General features: G+C 51.7%; 1 protein-coding gene across 1 annotated transcript in view; it reads right to left on the reverse strand.

Moving 5' to 3' along the window:
• The window catches only part of RAPGEF5 (Rap guanine nucleotide exchange factor 5), a 245354-nt gene that overhangs the window by 118172 nt on the left and 108590 nt on the right, over nucleotides 1-18592 (reverse strand). Inside the window, exon 8 of the mRNA XM_051852807.2 lies at nucleotides 5245-5312. Within this exon, the coding sequence (XP_051708767.1) occupies nucleotides 5245-5312 (68 nt within the window). The remainder of the gene's footprint in view (nucleotides 1-5244; nucleotides 5313-18592) is intronic.

The following is an 18592-nucleotide window of genomic DNA, read 5'->3' on the forward strand; positions in this document are numbered from 1 at the left end:
TTGTAACCTGCTGTACCTGCGGAATCATCCTTTCAGAACTCAAAACGCTGACATAACCGATGCATGGGGTGAGGTGTTCATGCAGCTCTCGTACCTGATTCCTTGAGCTTTTAGACTGGGACAGGGAATGGGCTCTGATTTTTATCCAGTTTTGGTTTGAGGGATTCGTAAGGAGGGCAAAGAAGTTGACAAACAATTAAGAAAGAAACATAAAAAGGAAACTCCAACTACAACATAAAGGATTCAAAGAATCATGTGGGGAGGATGCTGTGGTGTGGAGGATTAAGCCATCCCATGGGACACTGGGTTCCTCTGCTTCAGATGTAGCTTCTTGCTAACACACCTGCAGGCAGCAGATGATGGCTCAATTGCTTGGGCCCTGCCACTGAGCTTTGGCCTGGCCTAGCCCCAGTTGTTGCAGGCATGTGGAGAGTGGACCAGAGAGTGGAAAACTTCTCTCTCCTCTCTCTCTTTCCCTTTTTCTCTGTTACTCTTTCAAATAAATAATAAAAAGTAAGTAAATAAAAGAATCATCTGGGGGCTGGCATTGTGGCATAGTGGGTAAAGCCACAACCTGCAAAGCTGGCATCCCATATGGGCATTGGTTCAAGTCCTGGCTGCTCCACTTCTGATCCAGCTCCCTCCTAATGCACCACTGGAAAGCAGTGGGAGATGGCTCAAGTGCTGACTCCTGGCTTTGGTTTGGCCCAGCTCTGGTCATTGCAGCCATCTGGGGAGTAAACCAGCAGATGGAAGATCATCTTCCAAGTGTGCCTTTCGAATAAATAAAATAATTTTAAAAAAGAGCTAATAATTTGTATGGTATAATTACAAGGTACAATGTTTATTTTTAAAAAAATATAAAGAATCATCTGCTTTCTATTAGCAGCCTTAACTGAGAGCTTACTTCAGTATGTTTTTCTTTTGGCTACAGAAAAATTATCAAACATTTGGCCACTCCTCTGTATCATTAAGAATTCTCATCATCTAAGATTAAAATGATTGATTCAAGTGGGGGATGGGCAATCACGAAGATGATTACGGAACCCAGTCATCAGATGTCACGTGAGCCATAGCAAGAATCCCAGTTCACCACATCACCCATTGCTCACCAAAGATCCCATTAGAAACCGGCAAGACTTCAATGCATTTTGACCAAGATTCCTTTATTTTCTAGGCCGATATCAGCCCTGTGGCGTAACAGGTAAAGCTGCCGTCTGCCGTGCCGGCATCCCACATGGGCGCCGGTTCAAGTCCTGGCTGCTCCACTTCTGATCCAGCTCTCTGCTATGGCCTGGGAAAGTGTGGAAGATGGCCCAAGTCTTTGGGCCCCTGCACCCGTGTGGAAGACCTGGAGGAAGCTTCCTGGCTTCTGGCTTCGGATCAGCTCAGCTCTGCCCATTGTGGCCATTTGGGGAGTGAACCAGCAGATGGAAGATCTTTATCTCTCTCTGCCTCTGCCTCTCTGTAACTCAGCCTTTCAAATAAATAAATTAAAAGAAAAAAAGTGAAGGCGACAGTGCTGTATTTATGAAAGATAACCAGTGCAGTAGACAGGGTCATAGCGCACCCCAGTCAGGTCATCAGGTGCCTGGAAGACACATTCAAAAAAGCCAGGAGTCAGATGGCTACGGTGAGCTTGGAATGACCCAGAAGGAACCACCTGTGCTGAGCGCTCCCGGCGTGCCGGGCGCTGCCCTGAGGGCTTCACTCACACTCATTTTATCATCAATTACGGAGGTTGGAAAGGTAATTTAGCACAAGGACATTGTGGTCAGACTGCCCCATCACTCACAGCCTATCTGTCCATGGTAGTAAGTGCGCACTGTCTACACTGCAGGTTTCCATACAAACACATGAAAATGGAGCTCTGAACGGTGACTGGGGCTGAGCCAGGAGTCCAGGTGGTGCCATGCCGCAGGCAGAGCTGTCAACCCTCACGCCAGGCGGCCAAGTACCCGGGTGCCTGCAGAGTTGTGTGTGCCAGGGCTGCAGGCACCTTCGTTGTGTGGCTGTTTCATTTCAGCCTCGTGCTGTCATCGAAATACCCCTCCTTTGCAGAGATGAGAACATGCCTGCTAGGTGCTGCCTGGCACGGTGGGGGCACACTGGTGACAGAGGCATGGTGCTTTTTGAAAGCTTTTAGGCTTACTCCCCTGTAAAACTCACCCAGAGGCATTAGCTGTGGGAGAAGGGCTGGGGCCCGAGCCCAAGCCCCAGTGCCCTCTGCACACGACTCACAGGTCACAACACTGGGACAAGGGTTTTCTTGGGCAGAGAAGATACCTTCATTTTTTTTTAATTTTTATTTTTTTAATTCATTTATTTGAGGGCCTGGTGTTATGGCTCAAGAAGTTAAACTGCTGCTTAGGACATCAGTATCCCACATTGGGGCACCAGTTCGAGTCCAGGTTTCTCCACTTCTGATCCAGCTCTCTCCTAGGAAAACAGTGGAATTTGGCCCAAGTGCTTGGGCACCTGCCACCCATGTGGGAGACCTGGATGGAGTTCCTGGGTCCTGGCTTCAGCCTGCCTCACACCTGGACGGTGCAGTCCTTTGGGGAATGAACCTGTATATGGAAGATGTTCCTCTGTCTCTCATCTTTTTCTGTCACTCTGCCTTTCAAATAAATAAATTCAACAATTTTTATTTATTTTACATACACACACACACACACGCATGAGACAGAGAGAGACAGAGGGAGACACTGTTTGTGAGTGAGCACAAGCTCTGGTTCACTCCCCAAATGCCCACAACAGCTGAGGCTGGACCAGGCCAAAGCTGGGAGCCAGGAACTCCACCCGGTTCTCCCTTGTGGGTGGCAGGAAGCCAAGCACTTGAACTACAATCGCTGACCCCCAGGTCCTGCGTCAACAGGAAGATGGAGTCTGGAGTGTAACCAGGTGTCAAACTCAGGTCCTCTGACGTGGGACGTGGGCATCTTCACCCCCAGGCCGAACCCCAGCCTTGAGAGGGAGAAGAATGAGAGGGGCCTACATCTGAGTGGAAGCGAGAATTCCCTGGTGGGCAAGGAGCTTGTGAACGGTGAGGTCCCCTCTCCCTGGGGGTGGTGAGCATATAAACCTATTATACACCCAAAGTTTCCAACGGCTGAGAGGCACTGTCCCCATGGACACATACTTCAGCACATGTGAAGGAGAAGCAATGAGAAGCCAGTTTCCACTTGGTCTTGCTTAAAATTGGCTCTGCAGTGAGAACTGAGGTAGTCTGAAACCTGGTGAACTCGGCATGTACCTGCTGCATCAGCCCCACGCACACACGTCAAACGTCAGATAAACCCTGCGTGTAAATCACACCCACGGATCCCTAACTGCCTCAAGTTCGCCTCACATGACTTGAACTTGTGATTCTGCCCGCAGTACTTAGAGGGCTGAACCTGCAAAAGGAACCCTTATTAAACAGGGGGCTCTACTGTGGGGGCCCATCAAGTCATCTCAGAGAATCGAGAGTAGATGGCAGCTGTCTTCCTTCCTACGCCCCTTCACTCAGCTCCCCGGGAAGGCAACTCTCGGCTCTCAGACTTATGCAGACTCTGTTCCTGCTCTAGTTATCGAGTGGCTGGTCTCAGGGTTTCATTCCTCTCTACAGCCTGCAAAAGCACTGTACAATCACTGTTGCTGGTACAAATCACAAAACTCAAACAGCAGAACTGTGCATCCTTTCGAGGAATAAAACCGTAGTCAGACTTTTGCCTGCAGAGTAAGTTCAAAACAAAGAATGGCTACGGTTGCAATTTATTTTTTTTATTTTTTATTTTTTGACAGGCAGAGTGGACAGTGAGAGAGAGAGAGAGACAGAGAGAAAAGTCTTCCTTTTTCCGTTGGTTCACCCCCCAGTGGCCGCTGCGGCCGGCCGGCGCACTGTGCTGATCCGAAGCCAGGAGCCAGGTGCTTCCTCCTGGTCTCCCATGCGGGTGCAGGGCCCAAGCACTTGGGCCATCCTCCACTGCCCTCCTGGGCCACAGCAGAGAGCTGGACTGGAAGAGGAACGACCGGGACAGAATCCAGCGCCCCGACCGGGACTAGAACCTGGGGTGCCGGCGCTGCAGGTGGAAGATTAGCCCAGTGAGCTGCGGCACCGTCCAACGGTTGCAATTTAAAAACACTTGTGCCCCTAGGAAAAAATGATTGGAGGAGTCTTTGAGAAAGTAGCCAATAGCCTGAGTTGGGGAATTCCTAGATAAGTTGTGTGAGAGCCTTACGTGCAATTCCAGCATGAGCTTGTGGATCGCAGCCTTTTAAATGTTTTCATAGCAAAACAGTTGAATCTATGGACACGTGACAAGCTGTGCGCTCTTCACTGAAAGCATCAGTGTGATGGTTCCGGACAGAATCAAGTTAGGGCTGCGGTGCGGGAGGTCAACCAGGCTAAGAACCTTGCAACTCCCCACTTTGCTATAAAGCTAGCAGTTGATATAGCACAGGGACCCCTAGAGGACTTCCACTACAATAGCATTTAGAGGTTAGTTGCTACCCAGAGCAGACCCACGCGTGACACAGGTCTTTGGGAGCTTAAACATCTCTGACTTGTCTGGCTGAGCTCGGCTGTGTGTAGTGTCAGCCACCTCATCCTCACTGCCTGCCTCCAGGGTCCCCAGGAACGGCATGCCCCAGGGTAGCCTCCCCTTCTTCTTCTCTCTCTTTTTTTTTTTTAAAGCTTTATTTATTCATTTGAAAGGCAGAGTGTCAGACAGATAGAAAAGAGCAAGAGAGAAAGAGAGAGAGGTTCCATCTGCTGGTTCACCCCTTAAAGGGCTGCAACAGCCAGGACTGGGCCAGGCTGAGACCAGGAGCCTGGAGCTCCATGCTAGTCTCCCACGTGGGTGTGGCAGGGGCTCAAGGACCTGGGCCATCTTCTGCTACTTTCCCAGTCACACCAGCAGCAAAGCAGGCTGGGACCTGCCAGTGTGGCCAGTGAGAGTCACCCTGCTGCACCACAACATCAGCCCCTCCTGGGAGGTGCAGCGATCTCTCCCCCCCACCGCACCCCACTATAAATCTGCCTCTTGCATCTGTCTCTCCCCCCTGAATCAAAGTCTAATTATGATCAGCAACTTAGGGCCACTCTATGAAACACCTTTATACTGAAACTGAACACTAGTCCCAGGAACACAGCTGTTCACAGAACACAAGAGGGGAAGCCTGCATTCCTTATGAACACCTGAACAGTGTCGCCTCTCTCAACATCAGAGGCCCAAGGGGCTGTGGCAACACTGACCATACCTGGGCATCCGCAGAGCCTTCGGCTTCCGTCACGTGTTTGACGCTGTTTTCCTCATCTTGTTCAATTGCTTAAAGGAAAAAAAAAAGAACAATATTTTAAAAATGCAAAATGGGACATCAATGTTTGGGCTAATTTTCTTCCAGGTAGCAGCTGGGCAGGAAAACATTTTAGGCAGATGAGCAAAATGTAAAAATTAGAACAATTTTTTGTCAATGGGATGAACAGTTACCAGTGGGCAAGGGGCATGTCCCTTGCACAGCATCTCTCCTTCAACATCCACGACACTGGGAGAATTAATCTCCGTCCTCCCCCTCGCCTAAACCCACCCTGCCCTCATCGTAGCAGTGCTGTGTTCCACCAAGGATTCCCACGAAAGGCTCCCTTCACCTCTCCGGAAAGCGGCCGTATGTATTTTTTAGTTGTGGCTTTTCTGGCTGGCAGCTTCAATAATAAAGGAAGCACAACATTTTACGTGTGGGGTGCTCATAGCATTGTTACCACAAAGTTCCAGACTATGGGGTCTTGAAGCCACCTCTCCCTCTGCACCCCCTCTCTCCCTGGCCCCCCTTTTTGCTGCAGCAATAACCTGCTACTCAAAGCCCTCCTCCTTCCAGCCTCTCCCTTCTCCAGGCTCTGCAGGCACAACCGCTAAAGGAATCCGTCTCAACGAACAGAAAAGCTGCAAGCCCGACTCTGGTGTCTGCATCAGCTCCTCACTGCGGGGCCTGCTCCAGCCCCAGCCGTCTCTCCCTCCAACCTCCCATCGATACGCAGCGTCAACATGCATCCCACACAACTCCGACCCCCGCATGGGAAGCGGATGACTTCTCTCTTCATACCACTTGCTCCGGCCTTTGTACAAACGTTTGCTGAGCACCTACTGCGAGCCTGGCACCAGGGTGACACCTGAGAGCCACCGCGGTGAGCCCCTGACTTCACAAGGTGCACAAACTACCTGGGCAGCAGGCCATGAGCAGGGACCACAACCAATAAGAGGAAATTACAAGTCTCCGTAAGGGACGTAAGAGAACACCTAGGGAATTGGTGGGAAGCCACGTGGGGGACTTCAGTGAGGAGGCCGGGGCTGGAGCTTCTCTGTGAAGAGAGATTTGGGCTGAGACACGGATATGCAACAAGATGACAGTCCAGAGACCTTGGCGGAGAGCATGCTGAATTCAGATTTGAGCCTAAGGACGTGGGGTTTGGTGGGAGAGCTGCATGGCTCGATGTCTATTTTCACAAAGTTCCTTTCTGCTTCTTAGTGGCGAGCAGGCTACAGAGAAGCAGGAGTGGGAGCTGGGAGCCCCGTTAGGTGACTACTGCCCAGAGATGACAGTGGCTCTGACCTGGCAAGGTGGCAAGGAGTGGAAGAGACAGGAGGTCTCGGCCGCAGTCTTGTAAGGACAAATGGCCACATCTGGCGAAGAGAGGAGAAAAGGTGGATGAGGGAGAAGACGCAGCCCTGGGGGAGAGGAGTGAATCCTTGGACCCAGCTACTGCACATCTGGGTTTTTGTCCTCACCATCAACAATAGCAGGTGATCTCACTGACAGAGGGCACCTGCTGGGGTTTGGATGGAGCTGGCATGGTTCTGTGTACTTTCAAATATCATCCTCTGTGTTGTGCGTTTTTGGAAGTCACGATGTGAACCTCTCGCTTTGTGCCTTTCACACCTGCCATGGGGCACTCACCACGGTGCCACCCCCAATCACTGAGCACACAGTGGCTCTGCAGGCCAGGGGAAGCGGTGCGAGTGGGCAGAAGCTTTTCTTCTACTCACAAAGCCCCATCTGTGCTGCATCGAAGGGGGTCCCTGGTTGGTCCTGTTGCCCGCAGAGGAGGAAATGTCAGAACAAAGAAAAACACTGGTGTTTTCTCTGCAAAATGAGAGGCGGGAACCCAAAGGGGAAAGATAAAAACACAGAAACAATCTGAAACTCTCCTAATAATGCAATGGGCCGTAGAGGTAAGAAATTCCACTTAACCCACTGAAAACACATAAGAGAGGGGCTGGTGCTGTGGCACAGCGGGTTAAAGCTCCAGTCTGCAGTGCCGGCAGCCCATATGGACACCGGTTCGAGTTCCGGCTGCTCTACTTCCGATCTAGCTCTCTGCTATGGCCTGGGACAGCAGTTGAAAATGGCCCAAGTTCTTGGGCCACTGCACCCATGTGAGAAACCTGGAAAAGCTCCTTGCTCCTGGCTTCAGATTGGTGCAGCTCTGGCCGTTGCGGCCATTTGGGGAGTGAACCAGAAAATGGAAGACCTCTCTCTGTCTCTCTCTGCCTCTGCCTTGCCTCTCTGTAACTCTGCCTTTCAAATAAATAAATAAATAAATCTTAAAAAAAGAAAAAGAAAAGAAAACACATAAGAGGGGCCAGCATTGTGGCACAGCGGGTTAAGTCACAGCCTGCAGCAACAGCATCCTATGTGGGTGCTGCTTCAAGTCCTGGCTGCTCCACTTCTGATTCAGTTCCCTGCTAATGCACCTAGGAAAGCAGTAGAAGAGGGCCCAAGTGCTCGGACCCCTGCACCCATGTGGCGGACCTGGAGGAAGCTCCTGGCTCCTGGTTTCAGCCTGGCCCAGCCCTGGCTGATGTGGCCATCTAGAGAGTGAACCAGCAGATGGATCTCTCTCCTTCCCTCTCTCTCTGTAACTCTGCCTTTCAAATAAATGACATAAATCTTAAAAAACAAACATATAGCAAGTCTCCTTGTCACTCAATGTGTGTTACCTTTTGATTTTTACTCTTGCCAGTTTTAGTTTTAGAGGAAAACTTTGTTCTAGGGGGTGGCTATTGCTTTTTCTTACCTTACAATACTGGGCCATGGAACATGCAGGACAACGTATTAAAAACCCCAGGATCGAGAGCAAACACTGGGCTGTGAGGCCTGATTTGTAATCCACAGAAATGGTGATAAAGGGACAGAGAAGCAAAGAAGCAAAGTTGGGATCAGAAGTCTGTGCTGCATTTCTGGTTCATCGCCCATGGCAATGGAGCACCGACTGCGGCCGCATGTCCGCAGCCCTGCATGGGGGGCTGCCTACTCCCCACTTAAACGGACAGAGCAAGCGGGAAGAGTGCGGTGAGCAAGGCTCTGGGTGGAGACAAATCATCTCCCAGCCTCTGCCGGGCTCTTGGACGCAGTGCTCAGATGATGAAGGCGGCAGAATATTCCATTCCAGCTCAGAAATAGCGCTATAGCCTTAAAAATGCAAAAAAAAAAAAAAAAATCACAATACCACGGATGCATTCCAGCCAGTGGTTCACATAGGCCACTTGGGAATAAAAATGTATTTATCCTGATTTCAAGGATTTATGACCACTGCACGAAGTCCCAGGCAGGAAAGGCACAGCTGGGGTTGTCTCCACAGGAGGGCTTGGTGGGCCCCTCAGTACAGAGATTGATGCTCAGGGATAAAGGAGAAATTCCTCTCTCTGTGCCTCTTGGAAGGGAGGCTCGCAGGATGGGAGGAGGAAGGAGCAGCTATTTGGGTTTGTGAGTTTAATGTTTCTTTTATCTGATCAGAATGAGGGTAGGCTGGGGACATTTTCCTATACAAATATTGATTCTGGGACAGCTTCCCTCCAGCAGAACACGTCCACAGGAACGCCAGCTTCCAGGAGCCTCGCTCGCTGCCAACACAAACCACCCCCTTATCTTTCAACGCGCAGAGTGCAAAAGCAAGACACGGCCTTTGAAAGTCTCTCCTTGCAACAAGAGACCCAAGCAGTGGATCTAACGCGTGGAGTCCACTGGAGACCGAAGAACATACTGGAGTCACACAACAGCATCGAGTTCAAATATGCTTGTTCGTAGTTAGCCAAGGGGGATTCAGGAAGAGCTCCTGTCCACAGCCCCCCGGATTTGAGGGCTGGCCTGCAGGGCACTTTCTCGAGGTCTTGGGGACAACAGATTTTCCTTCCTCACGACTCCATCAATAACATCACTGGGGGCACAAGGGGCACTGGTGTCCTTTCAAAACCATGCTGAGTTCTTCTCTGCTGTTAAAGTTTATAAAGCTAAGAGCTACACTAACCGAAAACCTGGATACATTAGCAGTAAAACACAATGATTGCACTGCACTGGGTGACCACAGCTGGGTCCAGTTTTTTTCTTTTTTTTTTTTTCTGACTTATCTATTTACTTGAAAGGCAGAGTTACAGAGAAGGAGAGACAGAGGCAGAGAGAGAGAGAGAGAGAGAGAGAGAGAGAGAGAGAGAAGTCTTCCATCTGCTGGCTCACTCCCCAGATGGCTGCAATGGCCAGAGCTGGGCCCATCCAAAGCCAGGAGCCAGGAACTTTTGGGTCTCCCATGTGGGTGCAGGGGCCTAAGCACTTGGGCCATCTTCTGCTGCTTTCCCAAGTGCATCAGCAGGGAGCTGGATCAGAAGTGGAGCAGCGGGGACTTGAACTGGTGCCCATACGGGATGCCGGCGCTACTCGCTATGCCACAGAGCCAACCCCTGGGTCTAGTCTTTAAAAATTTACCAACTGGGGTGGGGTTTGGCCTAGCAGTTAAGACCTAGACTCGAGACCTGGCTCTACCCCTGATTCCAGCTTCCTACTAATGCACACCTGGGAGGGAACAGTGATGGCCCCAGGTAGGTCCTGCCATCCCCATGAGAGGATCTGGATTGAGTTCGTGGCTCCCAGCTGCAGTCTGGTCTGGCCTCTCTGTTGTAATGATCTGGAAGTGAACCAGTGCATGGGAGCTCTCTGACTTGGTCTTTCTCTCTCTCCCAAATAAATAAAATTTTAAAAAGACAAAATCTTAGCAGGAGCTGGCATTGTGGTACACTGGGCTAAGCCAAAGCTTGCAACAGCTGCACCCCATAATAGAATGCTGCTCTGAGTCCCGGCTAATGCCCTGGGGAAGCAGTGAAAGATGGCCCAAGTGCTTGGGCCCCTGCACCCACGTTGGGGACCTTGAGGCTCTTGGCTTTGGCCCAGCCCAGCCCCAGCAGTTGTGGCTATTTGGGGAGTGAACCAGCAGATGGAAGATCAATCTCTCTTTCTTTCTGTGTCCCTTCCTCTGTCTGTCCCTCTCTGTCACTTTGGCTTTGAAATAAATAATCTTCCACACAAATCAGTGATCAAATTTATATTAAAAAGGACTTTTTTTTAAATTAAAAGGCTTACAAACCACACCAAATTTTTACTATAGATAGAAACCTAACATTTCAAGTCTCAAATATGATGCAGAAAAATAATTTGTTGGACACTGGGCCAGAATTTAAACTTTTGTCAGTAACATAATCTTTCACCTGTGTGACACATTTTCACAGACAAAATGCTTTTTCACCCAGGGTCTTGTCCTAAGTTCAAGCAGAGAACTGGGGAGGTGAAATCATCCCCACTTTATGGATGCAGAAACTGAGACCCACAAGGGGCAGTGGCCTGGCCCAGCCCTCACAGGTAAAGCGTGCGTGTCTCTGGCTGCCCACCTCTGCCGCCACCAAGGGTGGCGCTGCACAGCTCCGGGCAGATGACAGCAAATCCAGCCAGGCAGATAGATCCAGCCCGGGACTTCTCCCCGTGGCTCTCCTTTCTGATGACACAGAAAGTCATAGGGAGATTTGGAGCATAAATTAAGGTCAAAATGCACCGTAATGGGTGTTTTTCCCCCAAAGAGAATGAGATGTGGTCAGGGTCTTTGATGTGTTCTGTGGGTTGTGGACATAAACATGTTAGGAAAACACAGCCCCGTTTCCAGCCCACGGGAGGCAAAACCCAGTTGCTCGCTGTGTAAACAATCCGCTATCTCGCAGTACCAGCCTGCAGAAGGACATAATATTTATTTTAGGTGCCCCCTGTGTGCTGCGCTCCACGCCTGGGCAGCAAGGCGCACATTCCATGCAGGCGGCCTGGACTAAGGCCGCAGCGGGAAATGCCTGGGCAGGAGGGATGGAGGCCTCCTGGGCCCCAGCACAGAGCTACCAAGGATTCCCAGCGCTCAAATCTCTCCCACTCTTCAAAACCAAGAGGGAAGTCGGAACCGTAACACACTGCTGTTTTTGTATTTACGGATACTTGTGCTGGGATTTGAAAACCACGGGGGACAGTACTCACCGTGTCGTCACCCCACGTGGAATTACAACTGGCCCGCCTGGTGCTGGTGGACCCACTCTCTGAAAGCTGACCAACGACCACCGCCCGCCGCCTGTCTGTCCCGATGGTTGGTTCCCAGCCTGTCTGTCACATTTGAGACTGTGGACTTAAAACTCTCTTTCCTGTGTCCTTTGATTATCCTTGAAGTCTCTACGAACTCGAGCCTTTCCCCAGGGCCCCTTTCTGGGTGATCTTATCAGCTCCTGCAGTGTCAGCTCTCCTTGCCGCGCTGCTGATTCCCGGATCTCTGTCTCCGTCTCTGCCCTCTCCTCTCCCTGGGCTCGGGGCTGCATGCAGAGCATTTTTTATGCCACGAACCATAAGTGCGTGTGCCGTGCCCAGGCTGCCAGGACAGGTGCGGGGGAATGAGCCGTTAACAGGCTGTGCGCACGCACAGGTGTGGGACTACAGGCAGGGCCTCCGCTGCCGGCGTCCCCGGGTTTTTGTGTAGGCCACCAAGTGCCACAGCAGCCAGGCTCAGTGGTCCACGTGGCTTTCTTTGCCTTGGCCTCTCCCAGACAGACCTCCCAGTAAGTCCTGCCCTTCCTCCTCCTCCAGTGTTCCCACTCTGCTCCTCTGCCTCCCTCGCAGTTCGCGACCTTTCTCAGTTCTCACCTGGCCTCCCCCCTGCAGCCGCTGCTTCTCAGTGCACCGTCCATTTCCCAGCCGGGAGCCCGGTCGTGGCCGCTGTGCAACTCAGAACCAGCTCAGGGTCCACAGCCCCCTGATGTGGCAGGGCTTGCTCCAGGGGTGCACACGTTTGAAAGCTTGGACCTAGTGCTCCTCATGCTCCCTAACACTGGCCGGCAATCAGGCTGAAGCCCTTGGCCTGGCCTCGAAGGCAGGGCCACGGGGCCACAGACTCTCCCTCAGGGTGCGTCTCCCATGCTTCTGCTTCCGGCCCAGGATGCCGCATTCCAGGCCTCACCAGGTGCACCTGCTCCTGTCCACTAGGCCCCCCAGCCCAAGCACTATCGACTTAATGCACAGCAGTCTGAAGCCTTACTCCCTGCAGCCAAGGCCCTAGCGAGAAAGAGGACTTCCTCCTGGCCTCACACAGCTGTTTTAGTGCACACTCATGCTTTTCTTTATCTCGGGGTTTGATCATGAGCAACCAACACCAGGCTCTACCAGTCTGCACTGTGAGTCCCTGGAGAAGAGAGAGGATCCTTTTCACAGCCCCGGCACTGGGAACAATTTCTAGAACATGGTAGTGCTAAGAAATGGTCTAGTGACTTGACTCAAAGTGACCAGTTCAGGAAGTAGTCACTGGGGCCAGTGCTGGGGTACACCAGGTAAGGCCACTGCCTGTTCCAATCCTTAGCTGCTCTGCTTCCGATCCAGCTCCCTGCTAATGCACCTGGGAAAGCAGCAGAGATGGCTCAAGCGTTTGTGCCCCTGCCACCCATGTGGGAGACCCAGATGGGATTCCAGACTCTTGGCTTCAGTCTGACCCAGCTCTGGTCATTTGTGTCGCTCCCCCTCTTCGTGGAGGAACGACACAGGACCCTGCGCTGTTCTTTCGTCTGCTCGGCCCTCCCCGGGTTTGCTGCGGGTTCTTCCCGGGTTGGCTACTATCCCTTCCACCTCCGTGGAAGGGCAGTTCCCCCTGCCACTTTCCCCACTTCCGCAGGGGAGCGGCACACCGCCGGCCGGCTCTCTCGGGGGCTGCACAGGTGTTCCCCTTAGATGTTCCCCTTAGATGTTCCTGGTGCATGCCGTCTCTCTCCTCCTTTATAGTCCTCCTCCGCCAATCCCAACTCGGCTGCCCACACACCGAGTACGCTGCTCTCCTCCAATCAGGAGCAAGTCCCACAGCTTATTGGCTGAACTGGAGGCAGCTGTGTAGAAGCTGTTTTCTCCTCTCCCGGCGCCATATTGTGGGAGAGCAGATGCATAGAATAAGTCTTAATTCCAGTAACTCAGTCCAGTCCGGGTTGCTCCCCACAATTTGGAGAGTGAATCAGCAAATGGAAACTCTCTCTCTCTCAAACTCTGCCTTTCAAATAAATAAATAAAATAAATTGTATAAAAATTAGTCATTACAAGATAGATACAACTGGAAGAAAATGTCACACCCAGTTTAGTGGGGAGAGGTTAAGATTAAGAAAGAAGAGGCCAGCATTGTGGTGCAGCAGGCAAAGCTGCTGCCTGCGACGCCAGCATCCATAAGGGCACTGGTTCCAGTCCCAGCTGCTCCACTGCTGATCCAGCTCCCTGCTAACGCGCCTGGGAAAAGCAGCAGAAGGGGGCCTAGGTTTTGGGGCCACTGCCATCCGCAAGAAAATCCTGGTTCCTGGCTTTGGCCTGACCCAGCCCTGGCCCTTGAAGCCATCTGGGGAGTGAACCAGCAGATGGAAGATCTCTTTCTCTGTCCGTAACTTCGCTTTTCAAATAAACAAACAAATCTCAATTCACACTTAATAAAAGATTATGAAAGAGGCATCAGAGGACAAGGGGAGGAAGAGCTCACCCATGGGGAAGCTGCAGCAAAGCGAGGGAACAGGAAGCTGAAGGGAGTCTGGGAAACACTGAGTCTAAGCCAGAGAAGCAGGCTGGGGGCTGTCGGGCTGCAGGTCACCCTCTTTACGCCAACCTGGGTTCCACACCTGTCCATAGTTCTCTTGGAGGGCTCATGAGGAACGGAGATTCTGTGGACGCCACTCCTCGGAATCCAGACACTCCCTCCCTCGGTCCCCTCCCTGCGTCATTCTTCTGACTCGGTTACAATATTGCTGTGTAACTTTGCTGTGAGCTGACAAGATGGAGTCTCACATATTTTCTTTCTTTTCTTTTCTTTTCTTTTTTTTTTTTTTTTTTTGACACACAGAGTTAGACAGTGAGAGAGAGACAGAGAGAAAGGTCTTCATTTTTCCATTGGTCCACCCCTCAAATGGCTGCTATGGCCAGCATGCTGAGCCGATCCGAAGCCAGGAGCCAGGTGCCTCTCTTGGTCTCCCATGTGGGTGCAGGGCCCAAGGACTTGGGCCATCCTCCACTGCACTCCCGGGCCACAGCAGAGAGCTCCTGGAAGAGGAGCAACCAGGACAGAACTGGTGCCCCGACTGGGACTAGAATCCGGGGTGCCGGCGCCGCAGACGGAGGATTAGCCTAGTGAGCTGCGGCGCCGGACTTCACATATTTTCTAATACTGTTCTTAATTTTCCCGCTGCTCATAATTTGCCTGGTGCATGTATCACCTGCGTGGATAGAGTTGCACGGTGCAGGCCTAGCAATAGTCACTGTAGGAGGAGGCTTCAAAGTTACCACCATGTGCCAGCTGGAAACCAAAAACTCTACAGGTTTGGGGGGCGGGCCCTGAGCAAGGTGCACGTGCTGGCACCCCTCAGTGATGCACAGTCTTACACAGGAATCTACACGTTTCCAGGAGGTCTGACCAACTTCCTGGGCCACAGTAGACTCTGTTTACATTCTGACAGCTACGTGACACTTCATACAAAAGCCCGAAGTGAAGTGGGTGGAGTCTCTGTTGCTCAGTGCTGTTTGCGGGCAGGTGCAAGGTGGGTCCGAGCCCTGCGCTGATGGCCCACGATGATTCCACAGATGGGAACACGGAGCCTGGGAGATGCTAAACAGCTTGCCCAGAACTAGGCAGGAGACAGCTATGGCTAAGTGTCTGGGTCGGACTCTCCGATCTGCATCAAAGCGCTATAAAGGTTAAATTGCCAAAAAATGGGTGGAACGAGAGTGAGGCTGAGAACAGAATAGGAGGTTCACTGCCAATGGTCTAAGCAAGAACTTACGTTTCCTACTAAGATGTTAGTCTAAAACTTTATACATTTAATTTGAAAGGCAGAGAGACAGACAGAGAGGGAGATCTCATCCACTGGTTCACTCCCCAAATGCCCATGAGAGCCAGCGCTGGGCCAGGCTGAACCCAGGAGCCAATAACTCAATCCAGGTCACCCACATGAGTGGCAGGAATCCAATTACTTGAGCCCTCACCTGCTGCCCCCAGGGTACACATTAGCAGGAAGCTGGAATTTGGAGCAGAGCTGGGACTTGCACCAGGCATTTGGATATAGGATGCCTGCATCCCAAGGGGTGATTTACTGCTGTGAAAAACCCCTGCCCCGGGCCGGCGCCGTGGCTCAATAGGCTAATCCTCCGCCTTGCGGCACTGGCACACGGGGTTCTAGTCCTGGTCGGGGCACCGGATTCTGTCCCGGTTGCCCCTCTTCCAGGCCAGCTCTCTCCTATGGCCAGGGAGTGCAGTGGAGGATGGCCCAGGTGCTTGGGCCCTGCACCCCATGGGAGACCAGGAAAAGCACTTGGCTCCTGGCTTCGGATCAGCGCGATGCACCGGCCGTAGTGCACTGGCTGTGGTGGCCATTGGAGGGTGAACCAACGGCAAAAGGAAGACCTTTCTCTCTGTCTCTCTCTCTCATTGTCCACTCTGCCTGTCAAAAAAAAAAAAAAAAAAAAAAACAGCAACAAACCCTGCCCCGACCAGCTCATTTTAAAAATGCTCCTTTCTATTCCCGTCTCCTCCAGCCCTGCCCAAGCCCCCCAAGCCCCGGGTTTCTACAGAGCAGACGGTAAGTGCTTGCTGCGCATTTGAAGGAAATGCATGACTTTCATGAACACTTGGCTGCAAGAGCTGATGCTCTGGAAACGCACAGCAGCAGACATCACAGTGAATCTGCAGTGAGAAGATGAAAAAGGGTCTGTCTCCCCAGCGGACGCCGGAGGCTGCAGGATTTACCCCTGCCTGGAGGCACACAGGGGTCCATTTCAATTCGTAGGCTTTGTAGTACAGCCAAGACCCTCCAAACTTCCTTCTCTTCCATTTCCCTTTAAAAATGTTTATTTTGCTGGAAGGTGCGTGGGTGTGTGTGCACACACACACACACACACACACAGATCTCTCATCCCCTCGTTCACTCCCCAAATGTCCACAACTGCCAGGATTCAGGCCAGGCTGAAGCCAGGAGCACAGGACTCAATCTGGGTGTCCCACGTGGGTGGCAGGGATCCAAGGACTTGTGCCGTCACTGCTGCCACCCAGGGTGTGTGTCAGCAGGATGCTGGAGTCAGGAGCAAAAGTAGAACCCGAATTCAGATGTTCCTATATAGCCTCTGACTGTCCAAGGTGTGACTCAACCACTGTGCCGAACACTTCTCCTTCTACTTCTCCCTGTTTCTACAGTGCTTCCTTCTGAATAAGATTTTCTACCTGTGCAATCAGAGTTATGATACCGTGTTGCTAGAGCAAGGGTTCCCCCTACCAGGTCCTTTAATTAGAGCAAAAACAGAGCCCACAGCCAAGGTCACACTCAGAGACCTGCACTTGACGCCAGTCGCCTGCTCTATCACCAGCCTTCCAAGGAAATTTACTGGAAACAAAATGAAATACATGCTGTCTTTTCATGCAGAGACAGCTTGCATACTGTCCAACTAAAATAAAACCGCAATGGACTAAAATCAAGGTAACCTTGGCCACAATTTTCCGTCAGCATTTTTCTCAAGAGGCAGAACGATGCTAGTTTAAGTGCCTTTCAATGGATGTGCTCTGGGGACAGGAGAGATTTGGGCCAATCTGCAATAGTCACCCAGTGAAAGACATGAGTGGCGATGGCTCTCAAGTGTTCGCTCCTTTAAGAAGATCCAAGGGCATCTTACTTCTCTACCTTCTCCAAGCCCCGTCAGGAACTAAACTGTTACAGATCCATCTCCGCTGGTAAAAGCCAAACTGATTTCTGAGCCTAACTGCATCCGGGCAAAGCCTCCTGTTTTATGGGTCTCCCTCTAGTACATTTGCTGTTGGCGCCATTCCCCAGAGTAAGAAAGGGAGTCCCTGGGAGCTGCTAAGTCCCATCAAATGGCTCAGCCAGGTCAGAACCCAAGTCTCTCGCTTTGCTTTTCACATCTACACAACTCTGCCGTGGGGATTGTAATACTCCAGAAAAACCAACGGGTCAGATCTTATCAGTAAGGTTGCTTTTAAAAAAATATTCTATTATTTATTTTCTTTAGTTGAAAGGCAGACAGAGAGAGAGAGAGAGGGAGAGAAACATTGTCGGCCGGCGCCGCGGCTCACTAGGCTAATCCTCCGCCTAGCGGCCGGCGCCGGCACACTGGGTTCTAGTCCCGGTTGGGGTGCCGGATTCTGTCCCGGTTGCCCCTCTTCCAGGCCAGCTCTCTGCTGTGGCCAGGGAGTGCAGTGGAGGATGGCCCAGGTGCTTGGGCCCTGCACCCCATGGGAGACCAGGAAAAGCACCTGGCTCCTGGCTCCTGCCATCGGATCAGCGCGGTGCGCCGGCCGCAGCGCGCCAGCTGCGGCGGCCATTGGAGGGTGAACCAACGGCAAAGGAAGACCTTTCTCTCTCTCTCTCTCTCTCACTGTCCACTCTGCCTGTCAAAAAAAAAAAAAAAAAGAAAAATTAAAAAAAAAAAAAAAGAAAAGAAACATTGTCCCACTCACTGGTTCACTCCCCAGATAGCCTCAACAGCTGGGGCTGACCAAGGCCTAAGCCTGGATCTGGGAACTCAATCCAGGTTTCCCACATGGGTGGCAGGGACCCTAATGCTCCCTCCCAGGGTATGCATTAGCAGGACGCTGGAACTGGGAGCAGAGCCAGGACTGGAATGCAGTCACTCTGATGTGGAATGCAGGGTGTCCCATAGAGTGATCCAATCACCAGGCCAAATACCCATCCCACACTAAGGTTTTATAGCACACAAGTAAGCTACATTTAAAAAAATAACGTTTAGGGGCCGGCTGGTGTAGTGGGTAAAGCCGCCACCTGTGGTGCCAGCATCCTATATGAGTGCCGGTTCAAGTCCCAGCTACCCCACTTCCAATCCTGCTCTCTGCTAATGCACCTGGGAAGGCAGCAGAAGATGGCCCAAGTGCTCGGGCCCCTGTACCCACATGGGAGACCCAAAAGAAGCTCCTGGCTCCTGGACCTTGTAGCAATCTAGAGAGAGAACCAGCAGATGGAAGACCTCTCTCTCTGTCTCTCCCTTTCTCGGTAGCTCTGCCTCTCAAAAAATAAAATTGTTTAAAAAATCATTCACATTTCTATTCTGACATCCAAGCTAGGATCTTGTGCCCAGGCACCAGGCTTGGGAGGGGAAAATTCTGCAGAGAAACGCTGCCTTCCCTTGCTCGGCAAGAACCGGCAAATCTTAGAGCCTTCGCTTCCACGATGGAAAGGCCACCGGCTTGTGCCCCGGAGCAGGACATCTGGAAGGAACACCCTAGACAGGC

This window comes from Oryctolagus cuniculus, chromosome 16 (genome assembly GCF_964237555.1).
Source record: "Oryctolagus cuniculus chromosome 16, mOryCun1.1, whole genome shotgun sequence".
Lineage (NCBI taxonomy): Eukaryota > Metazoa > Chordata > Mammalia > Lagomorpha > Leporidae > Oryctolagus > Oryctolagus cuniculus.